The 24,679-nt window shown below is 35.8% G+C and overlaps 1 protein-coding gene across 1 annotated transcript in view; it reads right to left on the reverse strand.

Moving 5' to 3' along the window:
- The window catches only part of LOC135212841 (dynein axonemal heavy chain 5-like), a 281,888-nt gene that overhangs the window by 48,533 nt on the left and 208,676 nt on the right, over positions 1-24,679 (reverse strand). Inside the window, 8 exon segments of the mRNA XM_064246609.1 lie at positions 2,684-2,873; positions 3,759-4,012; positions 8,803-8,933; positions 9,053-9,209; positions 9,608-9,763; positions 12,337-12,492; positions 16,480-16,684; positions 20,568-20,605. Of these exon segments, the coding sequence (XP_064102679.1) occupies positions 2,684-2,873; positions 3,759-4,012; positions 8,803-8,933; positions 9,053-9,209; positions 9,608-9,763; positions 12,337-12,492; positions 16,480-16,684; positions 20,568-20,605 (1,287 nt within the window).

Here is a 24,679-nt window from a genome sequence, read left to right on the forward strand (position 1 = left end):
TTTGTCTATGTGAGACAAAACTTGTAAATAGTTTTGTTGAAGACACATAACCTAAAAACTTTAAAGTTAAAACTTAACGCCTGAGCATTAAATAAAAGCTTTAACTACTGATTATGATGAAGAAAAAAAGGAAGGAAGAATTATGTCACTTCAAGATACTAATTGAAAGGAAACGACTTAGAGATAATCCAAACGAAAATGAAGAATCTCAAGTTGTAAACTACCTCGTGCGTAGAAAACCCCATGAAAAAGAAAACCAAATGCCATTTACAAAGATGGTGTAAGGAACCTTAAGTGGTCCGTAAAATGGAGTCTAACCACGGTTACTTTTTGGAGCAGAAAAACTCTGAAGGAAAGCTCGTTATGTCAGAGGGGGAAAGGCACAAGCATCCTCCAATACTCAGGTAAGAACATATGTTAGCAAAGGATCTTGTGTTGATTTGTGTTTGCATGTGCGCCTTTCAGTAATTATTCGTAAAATCTCAGAATAAACAATAGCACTGAAAGCATTAATAAAACCACAACAACTGTGACTCCACTGACTTAGGTCCGCATATTTTCCCTGGTCTTTGTATAGAAATTAATAATTCAGCATTTATTTACATTTTCCCTTACCAAAAAAATAAAAATGAAGGAATGCTTTTTTTCCAGCCCTCTCTTTACACACACGCAGGCATATATATACATACATATAATATATATATATTTGTGTGTGTGTATGTATGTATGTAATCTAGTCACTGGGGAGGGGGCAAGCCAGCTGCTGCACTAGGTGGCAGTCCCAAGCCCGGGTCAATAGTGAGGGTTAGTGACAGGAAGGGCATCTGACTGTAAAAACCCAATGTCAGAACTATGGTTAATCTAACCCAGATTCAGAGAAAATATCAGGGCGTGGCGCGATTAAGCGACGCGCAGGGCCTCCCCTGACCCCTCTGATAAACAGGCAAGGGTACAGCAGTGTGGACGGGTGCAGTTAAAGAAGCAAGTCTATATGATTAAAATTTGGACACTAAATGTGGGTAGTAATGACAGGAAAGAGTAGAGAGGTGGCGGAGATGATGAATTTGAGGAGAGTTGATATCTTGTGTGTGCAAGAAACAAGGTGGAAAGGGAATAAGGCCAAAGGAATAGGAGGAGGATGTAAGCGCATGTACAGTGGGGCAGACGAGAATGGTAGAAGTGGAGTAGGCATCATTGTAAGCAATGAACTGAAGGAAACAGTGGTAGAAGTTAAAAAAAGTAGTAGTCGGATAATGAACATTAAGTTAATGTTATCAGAGGAAGTCCTAAATGTGATAAGTGCTTATGCCCGACAAGCTTGATGTGGTGATGAAGAGAAGTCAATGTTTTGGCAGGAGTTGGATGAAGTAATAACATCAATCTAAGAAGAAGAGGAACAACCGATGCCTTCTCCGTATTGCGACAAGTCATGGAAAAATATAGAGAAAAAGGAAAGGAACTACATCTCTTATTTATAGATCTTGAGAAAGCATATGACCGAGTGCCTAGGAAAGAAGTTTGGAGGTGCATGAGGGAAAAAGGTGTCTCAGAAAAATATGTGAAGATTGTACATATGTATAGGGAATCAACAGCACAGGTAAGAAGCCCAGTGGGAACAGAGAAGTTTGAGGTGAAAGTTGGACTCCACTAGGGTTCTGCCATGAATCTATATTTTTGATATGGTAATGGAAGTGATAGTGGTTGGAGTGAAAGATCAGGTGACTTGGAGTGTACTCTTTGCAGATAACGTAGTGTTAGTAACACCAATAAGGAAAAAGCAGACAGGAAATTGGAGTTGTGGAGAAGTGTGTTGGAGGAGAGAGACCTAAAGATAGGCAGAGTAAAAACTGAATATATGTGGATGAATGGAGGAGACCTAGGGGGAAGCATAAACTTTAGAGGAGGTAGACGTAAAAAGAGCTACATCCACCTTGGTTTATGCGTCACTGATTGTGGAGGGATGGAGGAGGAAGTGAACCACAGAACACAATCAGCTTGGTGTAATTGGAGGAAAACACCAGGTGTGCTATGTGACAAAAGATTAAATGTAAAGCTGAAAGGAAAAATGTACTAGAGCATTGTCAGACCTGAGTTGATGTATAGTTGTGAAACATGGGCCATAAAGAATGCACAAGAGAGATGGATGGAAGTGGCAGAAATGAGAATGTTACGTTGGATGTGCAGAGTGACCAGGATAAACAGGATAAGGAATGACCTCATAAGAGGGACGGTGAAAGTTACAGAATTATCAAAGCTGCAACAGAGACGATTGAGATGGTTTGGGCATGTTATGAGAGGAGAGGAGGATTCTGTATGTAAAAGAACCATGAACATGGAAGTGCCTGGAACAAGGAGGAGAAGTAGACCAAAAATAAGATGGAGAGACACAGCGAACAGCAGGGACATGCGGGAGAGGAACGTGAGTGAGGTAATGGTGCATGATCGCAGAAGATGTAGAAGACTAATAGAAAGCGACCCCGATATAAAGATGGGAAAAGCAGAAGATGAAGAAGAAGGAGATGTATGTATGTATGTATGTATGTATGTATGTATGTATGTATGTATGTATGTATGTATGTATGTATGTATGTATGTATGTATGTATGTATTTATAAGACTAATTATCCTCAGTCTGCAAAGTCGAAGAACAATCATTAACAAATAGTAACATTTTAAAAACTACCTTAATGAATTTCATGAATTCTTCGTGAGTTATTTCACCGCTCTGCATATCAATCTTCATCGCCAAAAGCAGAGTGAACAGTAATTTGTGTTTTTCATAGAAACCTCGACAAGCATTCTTCCACACTTGACTCGTCAGGAACCGGATTATATTGCAGATGCGGTTCTTAGGAGAATTACTGCGGTCAGATCTGGAAAGTTAGAAGAGTATCACTTATGAGCACAAGATTCGGGCTTGCATGGGAGCTTAAAATAGTTGCACGTAATGCCAAGGTTTCTCTTATAGGTGATATAAAAGGTTTTCGTTGGCATATTACAGAGAATAATGGAAACGTACCATTTACTTTGCTTTTACTTTACTTTTTTTTTTTTATTAAAGGAAGATGGGACATAAAGTGTTCATAGTTTTCATCAGTAGATGGAGGTGCTATCTATTTCTGTATAATCTATTATAAGATCTAAAGAGATTTTATACTAAGCCAGTGTTATTGGAACTCTCTATGCGTAAAGAATATGGTAGTTAAGAAAACATTTATTTCAAATGTTAATTTAATAAGAGCTCATAGTTTGAAAGATACTATTTGTCAGTGTCATTTTCTACGGCAAAAGGTTTATTTGATCATTTGGCTTCAATTGTATTGAAGTCACGATCAATATGTCTATTAAGAATGAAGAATCTATTTATGAAAAGGTTGAATGTATTTTGCCGCTGAAACAAATGGTTTTCTCTTCTATGTATATTGCTGCTGTTTTTTCTTGCAAAATATCACATAGCATAGTATTATTCTTATATATATATATATATATATATATATATATATATATATATATACACATGTCAATATAGTCGACAGGAGAAAGGAGAGAATAAAAGACTTTAGTAGCTCAACAATTTCGCCTTTAAATAAAGCTATTGAAGTGGCCTAGTGGAAGGAGAAATTATCGAGCTGCTAAAGTCTTTTATTCTCTCTTTTCTCCTGTGGACTATATTGACATATCTCATCTTCGTGTCATGAAGATTATATCTATATACATACATATACACACTTTATACACTTATAAATAAAAACACTTACCTATACATGGACATATCAAACATCACCAAAAATTGTCGCAATGAAGTCTGGTACATGCAATTCACTACTGACATCTCGGTGATGAGGAAATAAAGGATGGATCCGCGAGTGGCCACAGGACGATATTCCTCTCGAGCCTCATTGATCTTTTTTTCCGTTTCGGATGCGATTTTGAGTTTGGTGCTGACGTCCTGGGCAGTAGCTTTTGTGTCCTGAAGGACGCTTATCAAGTCTTCATCATCAACAAGCGATCCCTGAATGGATGGAGCAGGTATGATATAACGGTATTCCACCTGAACTAATTAACGTATCAAGATGCACAATAAAAATTCTATATATATATATATCGAGCTACAAATGTCCTTTAATATCTAATTCGCTCTACCTCGGAATTAATATATTTTCATATATGTTTAACCGAAGGGGAATTTTATTCAACGATAATAGAATTGCCGGAAAATTCCCCTTCGGTTAAACATATATGAAAATATATTAATTCCGAGGTAGAGCGAATTAGATATTAAAGGACATTTGTAGCTCGGTATATGTATATGAATCACGGTAATGTGATATGACTTATATATATATATATATATATATATATACATACATGATATATATATATATATATATATTATATATATATATATATATATATATATATATTATATATATATATATATATATATATAGATATATATATAAAGCATAAAAGGCCCATCAAAACACTGTGGTTTAAAGGTAAGGAATATATTTCGGTGGACTAACTTCTACCCTTGTCATGTAGTGAATGACAAAAGGAGTTACATTGGCGAAAATATATAGTGGGAGATATGCCCTTAGGTGATGCCTGGTTCACCACTAAGCCGACTCTGGTTTTGTTTTCTTAATCTGCTTCATCGTTGCCTTAAGGAGGATATTGTCTATATGGTCAGAGTCCTAGGCTCCATGGAAAGGTTCATTCTATTATCTTGTTGTTTTACCAGTGAAGATTCTATCATCTGACATTTGTATCGATAGCTTCTCTTGTATAAGATTCAGGATGAGTTCCAATTCATGGTATGGTTCGTGTTATTTATTTGTTGGGAGTTGCCGAACTATGTTGGTCATATCTAACTGAGCATTTATGTTGAGTTAATCTTTCCAAGAGAGATTTACCTGTGAATCTATAGTATAACATATTACAATCCATACTGGGAATTTCATAAATCCCAATGTCTTTAGAAAATGGTTTCTGCTGAGTTAATTAAGGGTTCCCCCACTGTATTCAGATAAATGAAGACGAAAGGTTTAGGGTGGCCTAATGTTTGTGTGATCTCTTGTAAATTATCCACGTGAGGGATTATGATTTTGTTTGTGCATTTTTCCTTTTCTTTGTTACCCGAGGGTTTGAAAAAGGCTCTTTGCTTTATGTATGGTTTTTTTCTATTATGTGCTTGGGGCATTTTAACACGATAAGTTGATTTCTGATTGTTTCAAGTTCTTTGTTAAGAAAATCTGGGAAGCAAATTCTCAGGACCCTAAGAAATAAGTCACTTTCTATGCAAAGTTTAACTGAGATGTTATGATAGCTGTAAAAATGTATGTATGAAAGTCAGAATGTCGCATTCCTAAAGACAGTTGATTTGTAGTTGTTATTAGTTCTGATGATTAAGACATCTAAAAAGGAGATTTGGTTATTGTTTTCCATTCTACTTTATATTATGTGCTCTGGACCAAAGAATTTAATTTTTTGTAGAAAGATATCAAAATCGCCCCACTCACTTTTCCAATATTTTAAGATGTCGTCAACGCCACAAAGCTAAATCATATCTGCAGATTTGATAGGGTTTATTATTACTGTTACGAAATACTCCATATATAAGTCTGTTAACACAGGACTAAGCTGGCTCCCTATACTGCAACCGAATTTTTGACAGTAAAATTTATCACTAAAGTTAAGAACGTTATAAGTTATGCAGAGCTCTACAAGTTGCCTTATTTTATTCAAATCTATGGGGAATTGGTCAGCCTGGGACTCTGACCATATAGACAATATCTTCCTTAAGGCAACAATGAAGTAGATTAAGACAATTAACAGAATCAACATCAGCTTAGCGGTGACCCAAGGGATCACCTATGTGTATATCTCCCACTATATATTTTCGCAAATGTAACTCCTTCTGTCATTCACTACTTGATAAGGTGGAAGTTAGTCCATCGAAATATAGTCCTTAGCTTTAATCCAGAGTGTTTGAATGGGTCTTTTATGCTTGAGACGTATCCTGTTTTAACAAAAGAATTTATTCACACATACACACACAAACACACATATGCACTTATTTCTCTTCTTTCTGTGTTTCTTGTTATCTTCTGTAATTTCTTGTAATGTAATGAACACCATATTCTTTGAAATTTGGAATTCCAAGGCAATGGCCCCTGTAGGCTACTCTACAAGGGTAATATTATTCGAAATGATATATATATATATATATATATATTTATATATATATATATATATATATATATATATATATATATATATATATATATCATTATCATCAGCAGCCGTCGCTAGTCCACTGCAAGACAAAGGCTTCAGACATGTTCTTCCACTCCCTTCTGATTATGTTCTCTCTATACCGTTCTATAGCCGCTAATTTTTTTTAGCTCGTCAATCCTTCCTTTTCTCTTTCTTCCGCTGCTTCATTTGTAATCTCTAAGGACCCATTTTGCTATTCTTTTCGTCCATCTATTATCTGCTATTCTCATTATATGTCCTGCCCAAACCCATTTCTTTTTCTTACTCTCTTTTGCTCTCGTATCTATGTTGCTCTTTTTCTGTCTCCCATCATTATTCTTTCCATAACTCTTTGAGCCGCAACTAGCTTATGTTCTAAGGCTTTAGTAAGGCTCAAAGTTTCTGATCCACAAGTTAATGCTGGTAGGATCATCTAATTAAATGCTTTTCTTTTTAGAGAGAGTGGCATTTTAATTTACACAATCTCATTTTGATTACCAAAAGCTCTCCATCCCATGGCTATCCTTCTTTTAATTTCGGTCTCATGTCCTGGGGAAACGCCTACTGTCTGTCCTAAATACGTATATTCATTAACAATCTCTAGAAGTTTTTCCATAACCCTTATTTATTGTCTTTGCATTTTAGTTGAACATTATCTTAGCTTTACTCATATTTATTTTCAATCCCAGATTTCTGCTTTCTCTATTGCAGTCTTCTATCATCCTTTGTAATTCCTCCCCTGATCCACTGGGTAGAACTATATCATCTGCAAATCGTAAGTTGTTAAGGTATTCCCATTAATGTTAATTCCTTCAATCTCCCAATCTAAATTCTTAAAAACTTCTTCTAGGCACGCTGTGAATAATTTAGGATAGATGGGGTCTCCCTGTCTAATTCCTCTCTCAATCGGAGATTTCTCACTGGCTTTAAGTATTTTTAGGATTGCTGTACTACCTGTAAAGATATCTTCAAGTGTTTTATCATAAGATTCATCTGTTCCCTGTTTTTGAAGGGTTTTCTTTACTGCTGAGGTTTTGACAGAATCAAAACCTTTCTCATAGTCTATAAATGTCATTCATAGTGGTTTGTCATACTGCGTCTGTGTGGAAATCAGTACTTAAAAAAACTGCAGCTAATATTAATTTCTAAAAGTAAAATTGAATTTTCTGTTCTGTGCACACATCTCTGAAAGAAAGTAAACATGGAAGCCAACATAGCCAAAAATGTGTGTTTTTTTTGAAGACCTTATTTCAAACATTAAAAAAAAAAAGCCGACTTCGAGCTAATTGCTTGGTAGTCTTAAAAGGACTTACCTAGTATAATACATGCATTTTTTGTTACCTTTTGAAAACATTCAATGTTTTTTTTTTTATAAAATGAAACTATTCCGGGTAAGACTCATTATCGAGTTATTCTTTCATAGGTTGGATGACTAACAACAAAGAAGTCTGATCTTGCTGACACTTTTCTGTACTTTCATTATGGCTACGAGTACCTTTTTGATATAAACTGAAATATCTTCCTGATACCTGCATTTACCCTCTCGATACATACCTTCATCTTCCTGATACCTACCGGTATCTTCTCGATATCTGTCTGCACCTTCCTGATACTTACATGAATCTTTTTGATCGCTACCTTTATCTTTCTGATGCCTATATGTATTATCCTGATACCTGCCTTCATCTTTCCGATACCTAAGTGTATCTTCTTGACACCTACTGGTATCCTCTAGATATCTTCCTAAGACCGGCGTTTATCCTCTTGATACCTACTTTTATTTTCTTGATACATGCCTATGTCCTGGAACCTACCTCATCTCACCTCTTTTCTGATACCTACTTTTGTCGACTTTATCCTCCTGAGACTCGTGCGTATCGTCTTGCTATCTGCCTGGCTTTATTTTCCTGATACGTAACTGTATCTTCTTTATATCCACGTGTATCTTCACCTGTAACTTACTGATGCCTACCAATCTCCTCTTAATAACTACGCATGTGTACCTTTCTCATGCCTGTTGAATTCTTCTTAATATCTATCTTTATCTCCCTGATAACTATGCGTATTTTCTTTACACCAACCTTCATCCCCCTGGCACCGATGTGTCTCTCCTTATATCAACCATAATCATCCTGATGCCTACGTGTAACTTCTTGATACCAACCTTTATCTCCCTGATACCAACGTGTATCGTCTTGATACGTGCCTGTATCTTCAAGATACTTGAAGATACTCCTTGATACTTACCTGTCTGTTCTTGATGCCTACATTAATCTTTCAGATTCCTACGTGTTACTTCTGGATAATACCTGTATATTTTTTATACATACCTGTATCTCCCTCATACGTCCCTGTCATATCTTGAAACCTATCTTTATCTTCTTGATGCCCACCTGTAACTTCTGAATACTTACTTACCTATATCTTCTTGATATCTACATGTAGCTTCATGATTCCCACCTGTATCTTCTTGATACTACGCGAATCTTCTGAATATTTTACCTGTGTCTTCTTGGTACCTACCTGTATGTTCTTCAAACTCACCTGTATCGACGTCAGACGATATAGCAAATTGTCTTCCAGGTCCTTCATGCGTCGCTTGTTTTCCATTACCTCTTCGATGAGTTCAACTCGCTCCTGTTCCAAGTCGCACTTCTCCATTCCAATAACACGGCCTTAGATGAAAAGAGAAAGTGGGCCGATTTGTTGGATCCCAGTTTTGATCTTCACTTTCATTATAATCAGTACATTGTATAGAAAATGATCTCACGATTGCGATATATTTGATATATACCCAGCAACTGATCCTCTAGACCATGGACTGTTACTGTGAAGTCAATAATAGCTGTCTTGGCCGACACTTCTGGAGTATAGGCAGGATTGGCGAGCTTCGTGGTGATGTAGAGCATAAATCCAGGCATGATATCACATTCTTTATCGCCGACAAGTACCTTGAAAGCCGAAAGTTCATTTTGATCTTCCATACAATTCCAACCATTTGAAATTTAATGTTAGCCTTCTAAAGATTATTGTCTCGGCCACGGTTTCCTTTAGCTATTAGAGTCTACTTCTTTATATGAAAGCCAGAAAGTCGTATGAAAGCAGATCACTTGTGGGATATCTAAAACGAGCATTCCGAAATTCCTAGGTCGTAAAATAGACCTGAATGTGAGACACAAAGAAATTCATTATTGAATTTAATAGTATAAACTTGCAAATGATGCTGAATTAAAAAAAAAAAAAAAAAACTTCTTCCACTGCTATAGTTATATATGGTCATTTATGTTGCAGCAGGATCATATCATATTCTTTTGCCATAAAAATCACGGCTGTATTTAAAAATCATTACCTTCAAGATGGATCCTGATTTGATGAAATTTTTCTCCAGTAAGTTATCTAAGATTGGATCTAGTTCCTCTTCAACATCTTCGATGAGCATCGGGCGTCCGAGGGAAAGCGAATCTTCCAGATGGGTACGGAAATATTTGTGATTGAGGGAGCTTATCTATATGAATGACAGGGAATAAAGATTATTTGTTTCACCATGGCTTCTACTATCACTACTACTTTTACTAATACTTGCTTTATTGTAACTACGTCTACTTTGTTATGATTTGTGCTAATATATCATTAAATGTACAAAACATTATAAGGGAAACCTTCATTAGTCAGGAGGTAGCTCTTGTGTTCTTTGCCACACGATCATTTATTTACCATTAAGTATTACCTCTACACGAGGAAATAGGGTATAAGATCACTCCTCAATAAAAAAGGAATCTCTAGGTACCTAATAAGCAAATAAATTTAAGAAATTTAATTTTTGTGTAAACTTATCACCTAAGTATAGAAAAACTTAGTCGCAAATATCTTCATTACCTAAATATTCCGAGTAGATAATGAACCTATTTTCTTCAAAGGGGAAACTTTTGATATTTAACAACACATGTTCTTGCAATAGTATAGACTAGGTGTGCCGTCGCTTGAAAAATAATTATATATATATGTCTATATATATATGTCTATATATATATATATATATATATATAGATATATATAATATATATATATATATATATATATATATATACATACATATAGATATATATATATATATATATATATATATATATATATATATATATGTCCGGTAACGGGAAACGAACCAGACATCACAATTTCTTCAAAGTTTCCTTGTACTTGGATATTCAGGCTTTGTAGTGACAAGCGTATCCAAAAAGGAGCAATGAATTCAAGAAGTTAAGAAAGAGGGCATTGTGCTATTACACTTGCATACATATATATATAATATATATATATATATATATATATATATATATATATATATATATGCATGCGACTTCATTAAATAAGCGAATACCACAGGAAAATGATAGGCAGAAATCCAAGCGCTTTCGTCTCTACTACGACATTGTCAAGAAACGAATGAAATACAGTTGGAAAGAAAGTTATCAGGAAACAAAAAGATCAAGTATACCAGATGGTTAATTGTCAAAAGGGTAAAAATCAAAGAGATAATCCAGGATTATCGGATATCACACGGTCACAAAAACATAGATTTAACCCTAAAAGAAACTACAATGTATACATACAGTCTAAACATGTAAAAACTGAATATATTAATTTTGTGGCTTATATATATCTACAACTTTTTTCATTATGAAGGCATAGAGTTTAAATAACCCAAGACTTAATGTAACTTTTTGTTTACCTAATAAGTTTCTTTCCAACTGTATTTCATTCGTTTATTGTCAATGTTTTAGTAAAGACGAAAACGCTTGGATTTCTGCCTATCATTTTCCTGTGGCATTCGCATATATATATATATATATATATATATATATATATATATATATATATATATATATTATATATATATATATACATGCAATCATTGCTTGCAGATACTATCTTCTCATCAGGAATCTGAATGTCTATATTTCTTTTTCTCTTCTGGCAACCCTCTTAGGTAGAGGAAAAATCATTTGGGATTCTTTCCATTTTTTTCCTCTTGTCGACGGGCCGTTTCCACACCTTTCCCAGGCTGCTTTATCAGGACTGGATTATATAAATCAACATACAAAATTTTTATTAGTGCTTGCGGATATTTGAATTTCAAGCATGACGTTATTGGTGTGCTGAATTTCCATTGGTCAGCGGGGTTGCACTCGCGCTGGCCGTCTCGGCGTTAGTATGGTCATTCTCTGCGCGCCGCAGGATGCGATTCCCATCCCTGGCCGATAATCTCGATTTTGCTCTGTTCTGTTGTTGGTAGTCGTGTCCAGTGGTGTTTTGTCGCTTGTGTCTCCCTTTGGAATCTCACGGATGCCCGGTGGTTTCCTCGAGGAAGGGAGGATGAAGTTAGTATTCCTCTGTATATTTAATGCAGGCCGTTGTTGATCTATACCAACAGCTTCTGCTAACTGCACCAATAATTCTTCAAGTCGGCTGATGGGGGTGACTGTCTATGTAGTGTTCAACACGGGCTTCATCCATCCTTCTTCAAGGGAACCACAGGGTATCCGTGAGAATCCTAAGAGGAAGACACGAGCAATAAAACACCCTTGGACACGACTACCAACAATAGAGCAAATCAAGACTATCGGCCAGCGACGGGAATCGCGACCTTGCCCACACCCTTGGATGCAAGATTTGGCATAGAAGTAAGCTACGTAGGTCAAGGAATCCTTATGCTGTCACCCAGATGGCCAGTGAGGGAATGCAACCCGCTAACGAATAGAAATTCTGCACCCTATTGATGCCATTTTTGAAATTCAAATGTCTGCGCACAGCAATAAAAACTGTGCATGCCAATCTATAATCCATCTCTGATGCAGACGCTTGAGAGAATTGGGGAAAAACGTCGACTAGGGAAAAAACGTTAACACAACCCCGAATGGTTTTCCTTTATTCTTAAGAAGCTTCCCACGAGAGGAAAAAAATTATAGACTGATTCAGAATCTTCATATGAAGAAAGTATCTGTAAATGACTTCAGTAGAAATTACATAAGAGAGAAAATAAGCCTATATAGAGACTACTATTTATATATACATATTGACCTGAAGCTCATTTTGTGATTCCCTGTTCTTGATCCATATTTTGCCTTGGCCCTGTGGATCAATAAGAAGGGGATAGCAAGATGCTTTTGTGACAATTAAGCCATTCTGGATACTCAGTTCGTCATTTGGAAGACCCTGAAGGTTCCACTCGGTGACCTGAAAAAAGATGTGTGATTATGTAATATATAGTATATATATATATATATATATATATATATATATATATATATATATATATATATATATATATATATATATATATATGTTAGTCTGATCACATCACGTGATTCATATATACGCATTAAGCTACAAATGTCCTTTAATATCTAATTCGCTCTGTCTCAGAATTAATATATTTTCATATATGTTAACTGAAGGGGAATTTTTAGTTGATAATAATTTCCTCGGCTCCCGGGCGCGAACCTAGGAACCCAGGAACCAGGAAATACAGTGAAGCGCCTTTAACCCTCAACTACCATGAGAGGACTTACGTAAGTTAACGCCGCCTCTCACATACAAGTTGGGATCTGAGTAGTGCTTTTGTCGCACGTAGCCAATTTATGAGTCTGATCACATCACCGCGATTCATATATAAGCATTAATCTACAAATGCGGAGCGAATTAGGTTTGTTTGTTTGTATGGTGTTTTTACGTTGCATGGAACCAGTGGTTATTCAGCAACGGGACGAATTAGGTGTGTGTACACGAGTATTTATGACACGAACAGGGCTACGTGCCACACGGTGTAGAGGTCATTTAGAGCAAAGACCAAATAGTTGAAAGCTTTCGAACGCAACGTAGGTCGACGCAACCTAGCAATCTCGTTAAAAGATCAACAATGTTAGTTTGTTCAAATGGCCGTGTAAACAGATCGCGTGTACCCGAAGCGAAATCAGCAAAGAAGCCTCTTGAACCCTGTCCGGTTACAAGTCCGGATTCAGGGTAGTGTCTCTCGGAAGTCGTAAATATATTTGTAAGAATAAGAGAGGCTAGTGAAGCAAAGTTTGTGACTTTTATCAAAATGTGAATGACTGAGGCGAGAAAAACCGAGTGCGGGAGACGCAATTGTTACTGGCTTACGATTACCGTTGAAGAGGTAAGCTGATTGACATTTTAATGCCATAGCGTACATTTTATTATCTCATTCATGTTTGTGGGCTTTCCCTATTATTTCAATTTTTTTGTGAATAACTCTTGTTCTAATGTTATGAATCTCCCCACATTTTTCTATGCTGCAAAACAAAGTGTTCTTTTCTGTTTGACAGATATATCGTGGGTAAAACCCACAATCATAGGAAATGGTAAAAAGACCGTCTAGACATCTGTCATAACAGACTGTTAGACTTGCTGGGTTTGAGAAGGTATTATTAGTAATGGCAATGGGAAAGTGACTTTGGGCTCCCTTTTCCTTTTTTTTATTTTAAGTTAGGGTTTGATAACCACTTTCTTTGCTTGTTCAGTTTAGGGTTTGATTTAAACACCTGCATAGAATGGAGGTGTATGAGAGAGAGAGAGAGAGAGAGAGAGAGAGAGAGAGAGAGAGAGAGAAACTGGGAAGGACTTTTTCCACAGCTGAACTACGATATGCGAACTGGTATTCCAGGTAAAACCCCTCTCCTAGTGACGATAAAACACACATACTCGCGCGCGCGCGCACACACACACACACACACACACACATATATATATATATATATATATATATATATATATATATATATATATATATATATATATATATATATATTGTTCAAGACTTTAAGCCAGAACCAAGGAAAGTAAAGTCTTTTACAAGTTTCATGCATCTTTGTCTATATGCAACTGTTGCCCCTTTGAACTGTAAGCATCCATCCCTTCAAAAAAGCTATCTCTTCTCCCACTGGCTGTCGGAATTAACCCCCACAGAGATGAAGATTTAAAAGGATCAGAAGGCAGCGGCTCGGCCTCAGAATGCTCAGAACCACGCTTCGCCCATTTTCTGCCCCCCTTTTTGTCTCCTCTGGGAAAGTCCCAAGTGTTTTTAGATGTCCATAGAGCACAGAAACATCAAGGAGAAGACTACGCCCAAACCCAGGATCCAGGTACTGCGATAGTAATTCCAGTTCATCCAGGGAATTGTTTTACCTTTGTCTGCATTTCATTTCCACATTTCCAAGGCGACGGCCCTCCTTTGTTTAGTTTCTCATTCCCCCCTATCTGGGTTCAATTCTGTGATTACTCCCCTTGTGATACTTGTGAACGTCCCGCTAGTTAATTCAAGGAACAAAATAGTTCTCTTTGTGTAAATTCTCAGTCATTTCATTTCCCCATGAGTGGCCTGTAAACATTTGATTGAAAAAGAGTAGTGTGTAACGTTCGCCATTGTGTGCCCCAGCCCCCCCTTATGCCAATGTCCTATCTATTTGCAGACGAACACAGTGATTGATTGTAGTAGAAGTTGGAAACCCTAGGAGCAAGGCTTGCATTTTCAATCCGTTTGCGAAAGTTTCTGAACGCCATGTCTGGGTGCTCCTAGCCACGTGTTTCCGGTGGATCGACCAATCAACCCCCTTATTAGTCTCCTGGACCTCTGTAAATTAATGTAAATACAGTGCATTTAAAACTAAAGTCCAGCTGTTATGTAAATTCCTCCCTCAGTAATATTGGCCTTATGCCCTAGTAGTTTTTTTTCTTTTTGTTCTGATCTCTCGTCTTCCATTCAAGGCCAAAGTTTACAGTGTTATCTATATTTTCTAGGAGTGAACAAGCAGTTCAGAATAATATATATATATATGTATATATATATATATATATATATATATATATATATATATATATATATATATATATATATATGTTCGAATCGTACTGTTAACGAACCACTTGTAAATCATGATTTCTCTGGGCTGAAAGTTATTCCGAGATATAGTTTACTGGATAGTATATGATATTTATTTATTTTTTTGATAAATCACTCCTTCTACCATCCTCCATTTCCCCCCCTGCTGCTTTTATCCTATTTTCAACCTCAGCTTCAAACCCTCACTTGTGTGTATAACTTAAAAATATCTGAAGACTGAAAAAACAAAATTACAGGTTTACTGATTAAAACTAAATATTTTCAATTTTGAATACATCTGTCGTGAATGGAAAATAACTTTCATCCTTGTAAAAGTGAAATTTCAAACTGAATTTGAGTGATAGTTATCATATGATAATATTCCCAACATGCCATTGCTATAAATCTATGTTTTTTTCTCAGTATAATGTACATATACCACATACCGAAAATAATATCGTAATTCTTCACTGTTTTCATGGTAATTTTTTTATATATAGGGTAAAAGCCACATATGAATGTCAAATATTTATTACATAGAAGACAAACTCAGGGAAGTTTTAATCTATCAAATACTAATACAGTATTTTTTTAAATATACATAAAATGGGAAATACGATTGCTAAGGTTCAGTTCAATTCAGACTAGCTTCTCAATGAAAGGGTGACCAATTACGAACGCTAATAGAATGTAACGTTTGGAAACACAGAAGGGTGTGCTAGTCACTGGTGATTGGCTGGTGCCTCTGCCATTATGCAAAGTACCCACGTCTTGCTCTATTTTTATTTTTAGTTTTCCTTTTTTGTATATTCCTTATTATCATGTATATTTGCTTGCTTATTGATTTTGACAAACACAAACATATGCCCACAAAGACACTATACATTACCAAGGTCTCATTTCCTTTAGTCTTTTAGTTCAACTCCCAAGTCTAATTTCCATATGACGAACACTTCTTAGTCCTTTCTTTGAATGGGATTCAGAAGTTGTCTCTTGAGGCCTGTAGTAGTTGAAAGAGCCGACGCTTTCCTGTCATTTCCATCACTTCTCGCAGGGCGAGAGGTGTGGTACTATAAAAATTCTAATTTCCATTTGCATTTCAAAATTCAGTATAGTCCAGTCTAGCAGCTTCACCTAGGCCCATTGTCGAGATGAGACCAAATTATTTTGTTTCTCTACTTATGGGTGGTGTTGCACATATTCTATTCTTAGTGAAAGCTACTAACATAGATTAAATTATATTATTTTTAACAAACGGATAATGGAAATTTCGTGCACAATTGCACAAATGAAATTATTTAAATTTGTTATGTACGTTTACTTACCGTAGCATTGTCTACCAGCCACGTTGTCACATCCAGGTCCACCGTGAAGGGGATATGACGGATTTTAAGGAAATCCGTCCATGATTCTGTCATGTTGGTTCGGTATTCCTGATTAAAAGGTCCTGCGTAGGACAAGAAGGCTGTTGCTGATAACACATCGCCAACAAGTCTGTGAGAAAAAGATGAGTTAGTAATGAACACACATCTTGCGCCATAGAGAATGCGATTAATGGTTTAACTAACATCGTAATGAGAATTTGTGAGATAAAAGGCACTGAATTAATATCTCAATTCAGGCGGCTAGACGAATGTTCCAAACTTCGTTTTATAGCACTTCATTGTAAGGAAAATACTTGGATTAATCATTCTTGGATATATATAGGTCCAGTGAAACATTTCGTTATTTGTCTTTTTATTTTACTTCATCTCTGTTCATTTGTATTTCTCATATTTTATCATAACATCATACATCATATAAATGCTCAGGAATAGAATACTGTGCTTTCATTCACAAGTCAGGACAGAAAATTCCTGCGATGTCTACTAGTATTGTATGGCGGGAAAGAAGAAGATTGCACCTAATTTGGGTGTGGGAAACATAATGGTATTATTTTCAAGAAGATTCTATGGTTACTTTTTAAGATATGGTGTTCTGCTTTTTTCAATGAAGGTCCTGGTACTCGGTTACAGTTCAGGAATAATTTGGCAAGGCGTTCGATTCACTTCCCAAACAGTCGACCCAGATGTGAGGAAGAGGTAACAATATGAAAGGCTTTGCCAGGAGGGTATAGATCTCATTCAAATAGATGAGGAAAGATCTAAGTAGGTCTGCAGTGGGCATTTCTTTGTAAATTAACATGTGACATAGTTTTGTTGGTTGATAACTAAGAATTTCCTGTTATTTTTGTCAGTTGTTATTCTACAAAGTAGGAGACCCAATGGGAATTCGGGGTTTTGGGTGGGGGAGACCACCTTGAGAAGGTTGTAGTATGTTATTGTGGTATTTCTTACTCTATATGACACTAGAAGCAGAAAAAAAACAAGCGCATGTAAAGGACAAATAAACCGAGGGTTCCCATTCCAAAGGAAAATCACAGATGTTACTACTACTACTTTTCTGAATGCTATCGTGCATGTGCACTGTTATAGGGGAGCTTTTGGTGCAAAAATACTTCTAGGACAATTCAATACCTATCAGTCAGTGACGTCAAAGGGGGGTTGGTTGGGTGGCTTCATACAAGATTTATACATGATTTGTACAAGACACTTCTCTCTCTTTCCATTATTTCTGGCCATCTATTTACGCTGTAACATTTTAGAACACAGTTGATCATAACAATTTGTTCTTTTTTACATTATCTTATTCATTTCTTATAACATTTATCCTCATATTATATTTAATGTTATGTATTCACAAATATTTCCGTTTTTTAAAATCATCTATATTTCTTGATGACCTTTTTTTCTTTTTTGTTTCCACTGCAGTCAGTATTTCATGCATTTATTTGGACATTTGACACCAGCCTACTAGATTAGGTAGTTTAAGTTATTATAATAACCTTTATATTAGGTTTCCTTTATAAGGGGATCCAGGGAATGAAGGCCCCCAGCCAGGTAACATAACTTACTTGGTTAGGTTAGTTAGGTTAGTATAACAATCTTTATTTATGTTTTCCCGATCAGGTAACACTAGGTTAGGTTAGTTCGGTTAGCTTAGTATGATAACCTTTATATCAGGTTTCCTCTAAATCTATGGGGCTGGGGGGTCTAGGTGGCCAGGTTGCATGGTGTACTAGCCTTTAGGTTAGGTTAATTGGGATGGGTTAATATAAAAACCTTGATTTTATGTTTCCTCTTTGCCCCATGGCCAGGTTACACGTATACTAGGTTTGGGTTAATATAAAAACCTTGATTTTATGTTTCCTCTTTGCCCCATGGCCAGGTTACACGTATACTAGGTTTAGGTTAGTATGATAACCTTTATCTTATGTTTCCTTTAAAGGGGGTCCACACCCAGGCCAGGTAACGTGGCCTTGGTTATTATAGTAACTGTATTATAGTCTTTCTTTAAAGGTTGGGTCCAGGGTGATGTAACCCCCCGCCAAGTAACATGGCCTGCAAGGTTGTGCCATTCTAATAACCTTTATGCACTAGTGAATTTAGGGGGCCTTGTCTGGTCATGTGCACCCACATGAAAAATAATGACAATCTAATAATGTCGAATATTTAGATATTAATAACATAAATGAGAAATATAAGGTATAAGAATCAAGTACAGTAGAGTGCAGTAGCGCAGCATGATGCTGCCAATGTTGACACCAAACGCCTCGCGTTTTATCTTACACGGTTGGTGGCTGGCTTTTAGATACAATATCATCCAGTGCAATCATAGTCACTAACTTTCATTCCCATGTATTTTCAATGAAACTGATTCCGGTACATGAAGAAAGTAACATGGAATTTGCATAATCCACGAGGGAACATGCAAATGTTCAGAATATATAGTTACTTTTTATCTTTGTAAACCGTTAAAAATTAGCTCACTCATCTAAAACATTTTTTCATTGTGTCAGAGCAGGTAGAAATAAAAAAGGTAATAGTCCCAAAACATATTGCTACCAATGGTGACCATAAGGCGGATATGCCATCACACTTATCAATATTACAGTGGTCCTGAATACCTTGAAACATACAGTTTCAAGAACAAGCAAAACTCCAAATCTAAATAGCGATTACTTACTTTTGTAAATAATGATCAATTACATGTAGTCCGACCGCGTTCTTTTTGTTTTTTTCTGGTACAAATATAAACATGAAAAGCATCAATGATCATTAGTGCTTTTCATGTCTCACTGTTAAGAACAAAATATTACATAATTTCAGATGGAAAAAGATTAAATCAGATTTGTCATTTGTCATACCAGGTATAGTAATAAAATGAAAATTTATATGAAGCAGAAACGAAAATATATGAAAAAAGATTTGAAAATGATATTGGAATTAAGTATGATACTATTATGTAGGTCAAAGTTCCATTGTATAGAGTATTGCAAAGAGGGTGACAACAATACGAGTATGATAGAGCTAAGATAGGTTAAACTCAAAATATTCACTAATACATTCATTTTTTGCTTTCTCTAATCAAAGATACGATAGAGTACACAAAAATACTCAAATTAGCCATATCAGCCGTACCGCGACACCAGTAGAGACAACTGGCGGCTGTAATAAAAATGAAAAAGCATGACGTCATAAATGCCAACCAATGGGAACACTATTTTCCACATGATCGACGAATAGCGTCGCTTGTTTACACACTGTGTTCGGAAGGTATATTTTGGCTGCGGCTTATGTAGCCAGACTTATTTTTATGGATCACATTTTGAATTTACTAAAGCATATCTGTTAAAAATTAATATTATAGTTGTAGTTTATATAAAAAACGACTGTATTGTGTTTGTAGTGCTCCCCAGCATTCATGGTGTAAAGAGAAAATCCTGGATGTAAAGTATAAAGAGAAAGTCTTGAATGCATGGTTTTTACGTTTGTAACGTAGGTCCTGATGTTTCATGTAACGTCACTGGTCTGTCCTTGATGATGGCATTAGATTACAAGAGATTGTTGGCTTTCGTGGTACCCATTCTCTTATGGGAAAATATTCAAGTCGAGTAACTTTGTGTACTTTATAGTATCTGTGTTCTGGTGGTCATGTTGGTCCAGAAAATAAAATGTTCGTGATGTGAAGCTAATCTATTTCTGAAATTCTGGTCTTTCTTACACCTCATGCATGTAATTGATTACTGATCTTGAAATTAGTTTGTATTGCAATCATACATACCCTTAGAATATTTTTTTAAATAGTTTCTTTTACAATTACCAGTATCTGATATTTGTATGAGTTAGTTTTAGACAACAATTGAAATTTCAAATCCCAGGTTGCTTAGAGACCACTCGTATTTTACAGTGAATTTTATAATATTTTCCCCATTTTGCCACTCAGTAACATAAAAACAGCAGTTGAACAATCACAAAAGCATCTCTTTCACTCTCTCGCGCACATTTATCTCTTCATTTGTCCCGCCACTCACCCATCTTTGCAGAAACTGCTGGCGTCAGATACCAAAAGCTGAGAATTAAGCCAGAAGCAGCCGGAGGGCAAACGAAGGTCATAAATGAGGTCAGCGAGAGAAACTCTCTCCCAGACGCTTCCCAGACCCAGCCGAGTTCAGATCTTCTCGTATCTGTGGGGCTGCCCCCTTGTCCCTTGCCCTCTGTGTTTCACGTGGCTGCAATCTAGACCCTACCTGACGGCATTGGAGTGAATTTCCCTTCCTTCATCGGCGCCGTTTAAGAAGCAGTGACCAGCAACCAAAGATGGTAAAGTAAGGGTGAGCAGTTGGCAGTTATTTTTGTCTCTTTTACTGTTTTCTTCCTATTTCTGTGCCTGTGCGAACATTCATAGCAATCATTGTCCCCACAACCATGCTTCCCTGTTCTATGAGCTAATCTAATTTAAGCGCTGTGTTCCCTTGAATGTGATTTAGTAGCGCTCATTACTTGAATGGCCTCCTGGTATTAGGTGTTGCTATAAGCACTAACTAAGGGAGATGACGTAAGTTGATGTCTGTGTTTCACACCCTCCCATTCAGTGCAATAACTTTCTGTAAAGTAATTCAGCCACTTCTTGCCCTGTGATAGAATTCTGAGAACGTAAGATTTACATTAAGCAAGTCGAAAGGGTTGGCAGCATAATCTCATTTAGAGAGAAATACCTTCTATTAGGTATATACTATCACCTTCATCCCTGCTGTGAATGGTGACTCTTCTTTACCCTAATTAATGCCCTGGACATACAACCATATCCGCGCTCCAAGTCCTCAGCACGTGTCGGCAATCCGATCTTGTGACCCCAGTGCTAAAAGCTACTGTTCTTTCAGTAATAAGTTGGACCTTGAGAGTCTAAGCACCTTTATGGCACCTGTGGTTACATTGAGTAATTAACTTGTAAATATATGCCCTTTAAATTTGATCCTTAGAGTTTCCCTTACATTTATCCTTGAAATCTAATCTCGGCCCTAAGCCGTAAATTTTGATCATAAAGTAGACCTTATAAGGCCTTCCTCTTGATGAAGTAAGATGTATTTAATCGTTGTCTATACAAGAAGAGTCTAAATTTATGCATGTATTTATGTATATATATATATATATATATATATATATATATATATATATATATATATATATGACTGGTAAAAGTGTTCTGTAACAACAGAATTCCATCTAATAAAAGGAGCCCATAAAAACACCCAAAATGTAGAGAGAAAAGTACTATATTTCAGAGACTGCTGTCTCTCTCTTCAGGTATATGAATGAGAAAAGTTTACAGAAAAGGTGGTATTTATACCAAGAGATTCGTCCACAAGTAAGCCAATTTAGGTCACCCCCGCTGATAATCTTCCTTTAATCTTCTTAAGCGTTGGTTGAATGAACACTGCGTCGACGATGTCTGATGTCCAATTCCCTTTTGAGATGTTCATTACCTGCTTCTCTTTTATTAAGGCCGATTCCATCATTTGACTCTTGTACCGGCAGTTGCTGCTATAAATTACACGTGACATATTCCAGTTTATTCTATGGTTATGTTCATTTATATGGTTGAAAATAGCCGAGTTCTGTTGTCCATACCTAACTGACCGTTTGTGTTGTATTAATCTCTGGGGAAGTGATTTACCTGTAAATCCGATGTAAGATTGGTCACAGTCCTGGCATGGGATCTCATATACCCCAGAGTCTTTGGGCGATGTCTTTTGTTGGACGTTAATCAGGGATTTGGCTAAGGTATTTGGGTAGGCAAATGCAAAAGGGTTGGATTTCCCAAGGGTGTGAGTTACTCTCTTAATCGTCTCCAGGTGGGGAATTTTTATTTTATTGTTGGGTGTGTCTCTGGTCTTGTCTTTAGGGGGTCGGTAGAAAATTACGTTTGCTTTTTGAATTGCTTTCTCAATTATATGGTCAGGATACTTTAAAGATGAAAGTTGCTTGCGAATTAGTTCAAATTCTTTTTCCAGGAAATCTGGGGAACAAATTCGTAAGGCTCTTAAGAATAGGTTGCTAGCTAGACCTATCTTGATAGTATTGTCATGATAGCTAAAGTAGTGAATATATGAAAGTGAGAACGTTGGTTTTCTGTATATGGTAAATTTGTATTCTGTCGTGTCTCTGATTATTAAAACATCAAGAAAAGGAATTTTGTTGTCTGTTTCCCATTCAACTTTAAATTTGATGCTGGGCACTAATGCGTTTAATTTTGAGAGGAATTCATTAAAATTACCCCACTTATTATCCCAAAATGTTAGTATGTCATCCACGTATCTCATCCACAGCATGTTTTTGGGTTTTATTGCATTTGTTACTGTAGTTTCAAAGTATTCCATGTACAGTAACAAATGCAATAAAACCCAAAAACATGCTGTGGATGAGATACGTGGATGACATACTAACATTTTGGGATAATAAGTGGGGTAATTTTAATGAATTCCTCTCAAAATTAAACGCATTAGTGCCCAGCATCAAATTTAAAGTTGAATGGGAAACAGACAACAAAATTCCTTTTCTTGATGTTTTAATAATCAGAGACACGACAGAATACAAATTTACCATATACAGAAAACCAACGTTCTCACTTTCATATATTCACTACTTTAGCTATCATGACAATACTATCAAGATAGGTCTAGCTAGCAACCTATTCTTAAGAGCCTTACGAATTTGTTCCCCAGATTTCCTGGAAAAAGAATTTGAACTAATTCGCAAGCAACTTTCATCTTTAAAGTATCCTGACCATATAATTGAGAAAGCAATTCAAAAAGCAAACGTAATTTTCTACCGACCCCCTAAAGACAAGACCAGAGACACACCCAACAATAAAATAAAAATTCCCCACCTGGAGACGATTAAGAGAGTAACTCACACCCTTGGGAAATCCAACCCTTTTGCATTTGCCTACCCAAATACCTTAGCCAAATCCCTGATTAACGTCCAACAAAAGACATCGCCCAAAGACTCTGGGGTATATGAGATCCCATGCCAGGACTGTGACCAATCTTACATCGGATTTACAGGTAAATCACTTCCCCAGAGATTAATACAACACAAACGGTCAGTTAGGTATGGACAACAGAACTCGGCTATTTTCAACCATATAAATGAACATAACCATAGAATAAACTGGAATATGTCACGTGTAATTTATAGCAGCAACTGCCGGTACAAGAGTCAAATGATGGAATCGGCCTTAATAAAAGAGAAGCAGGTAATGAACATCTCAAAAGGGAATTGGACATCAGACATCGTCGACGCAGTGTTCATTCAACCAACGCTTAAGAAGATTAAAGGAAGATTATCAGCGGGGTGACCTAAATTGGCTTACTTGTGGACGAATCTCTTGGTATAAATACCACCTTTTCTGTAAACTTTTCTCATTCATATACCTGAAGAGAGAGACAGCAGTCTCTGAAATATAGTACTTTTCTCTCTACATTTTGGTGTTTTTATGGGCTCCTTTTATTAGATATATATATATTATATATATATATATATATATATATAGATATATATATATATATAGATATATATATATGTAAATATATATATATATATATATATATATATATATATACTATCTATATATATATATTATATATATATACTATATATATATATATATATATATATAAGAGCTGAATACCACAAGGAAAAATAACTAGTCAGAAATCCAAGCGCTTTCGTCTTTTACTCCTTGAGGATGTCTGAGTAAAGACGAAAGCGCTTGGATTTCTGACTATTATTTCCTGTGGTATTTGCTTATTTATGAAGTTCCACGTGCATCCACAGTGATTTTTTAAGCATAAATATATATATATATATATATATATATATAAAGATATATATATATATATTATATATATATATATATATATATATATATATATATATATATATATATATATATATATATATATATATATATATAATATATATATATATATAACTATATATTATATATATATATATATATATATATACTATATATATATATATATATTTGGAATTAATGGAATAATATATATATATATATTATATATTCCAGGTCCTCAAGCTATTTTGAATTCTTTCTATCAAGCAACTTACCGGCCTAGCT

The sequence above is a fragment of the Macrobrachium nipponense genome, chromosome 41 (genome assembly GCF_015104395.2).
Source record: "Macrobrachium nipponense isolate FS-2020 chromosome 41, ASM1510439v2, whole genome shotgun sequence".
NCBI lineage: Eukaryota > Metazoa > Arthropoda > Malacostraca > Decapoda > Palaemonidae > Macrobrachium > Macrobrachium nipponense.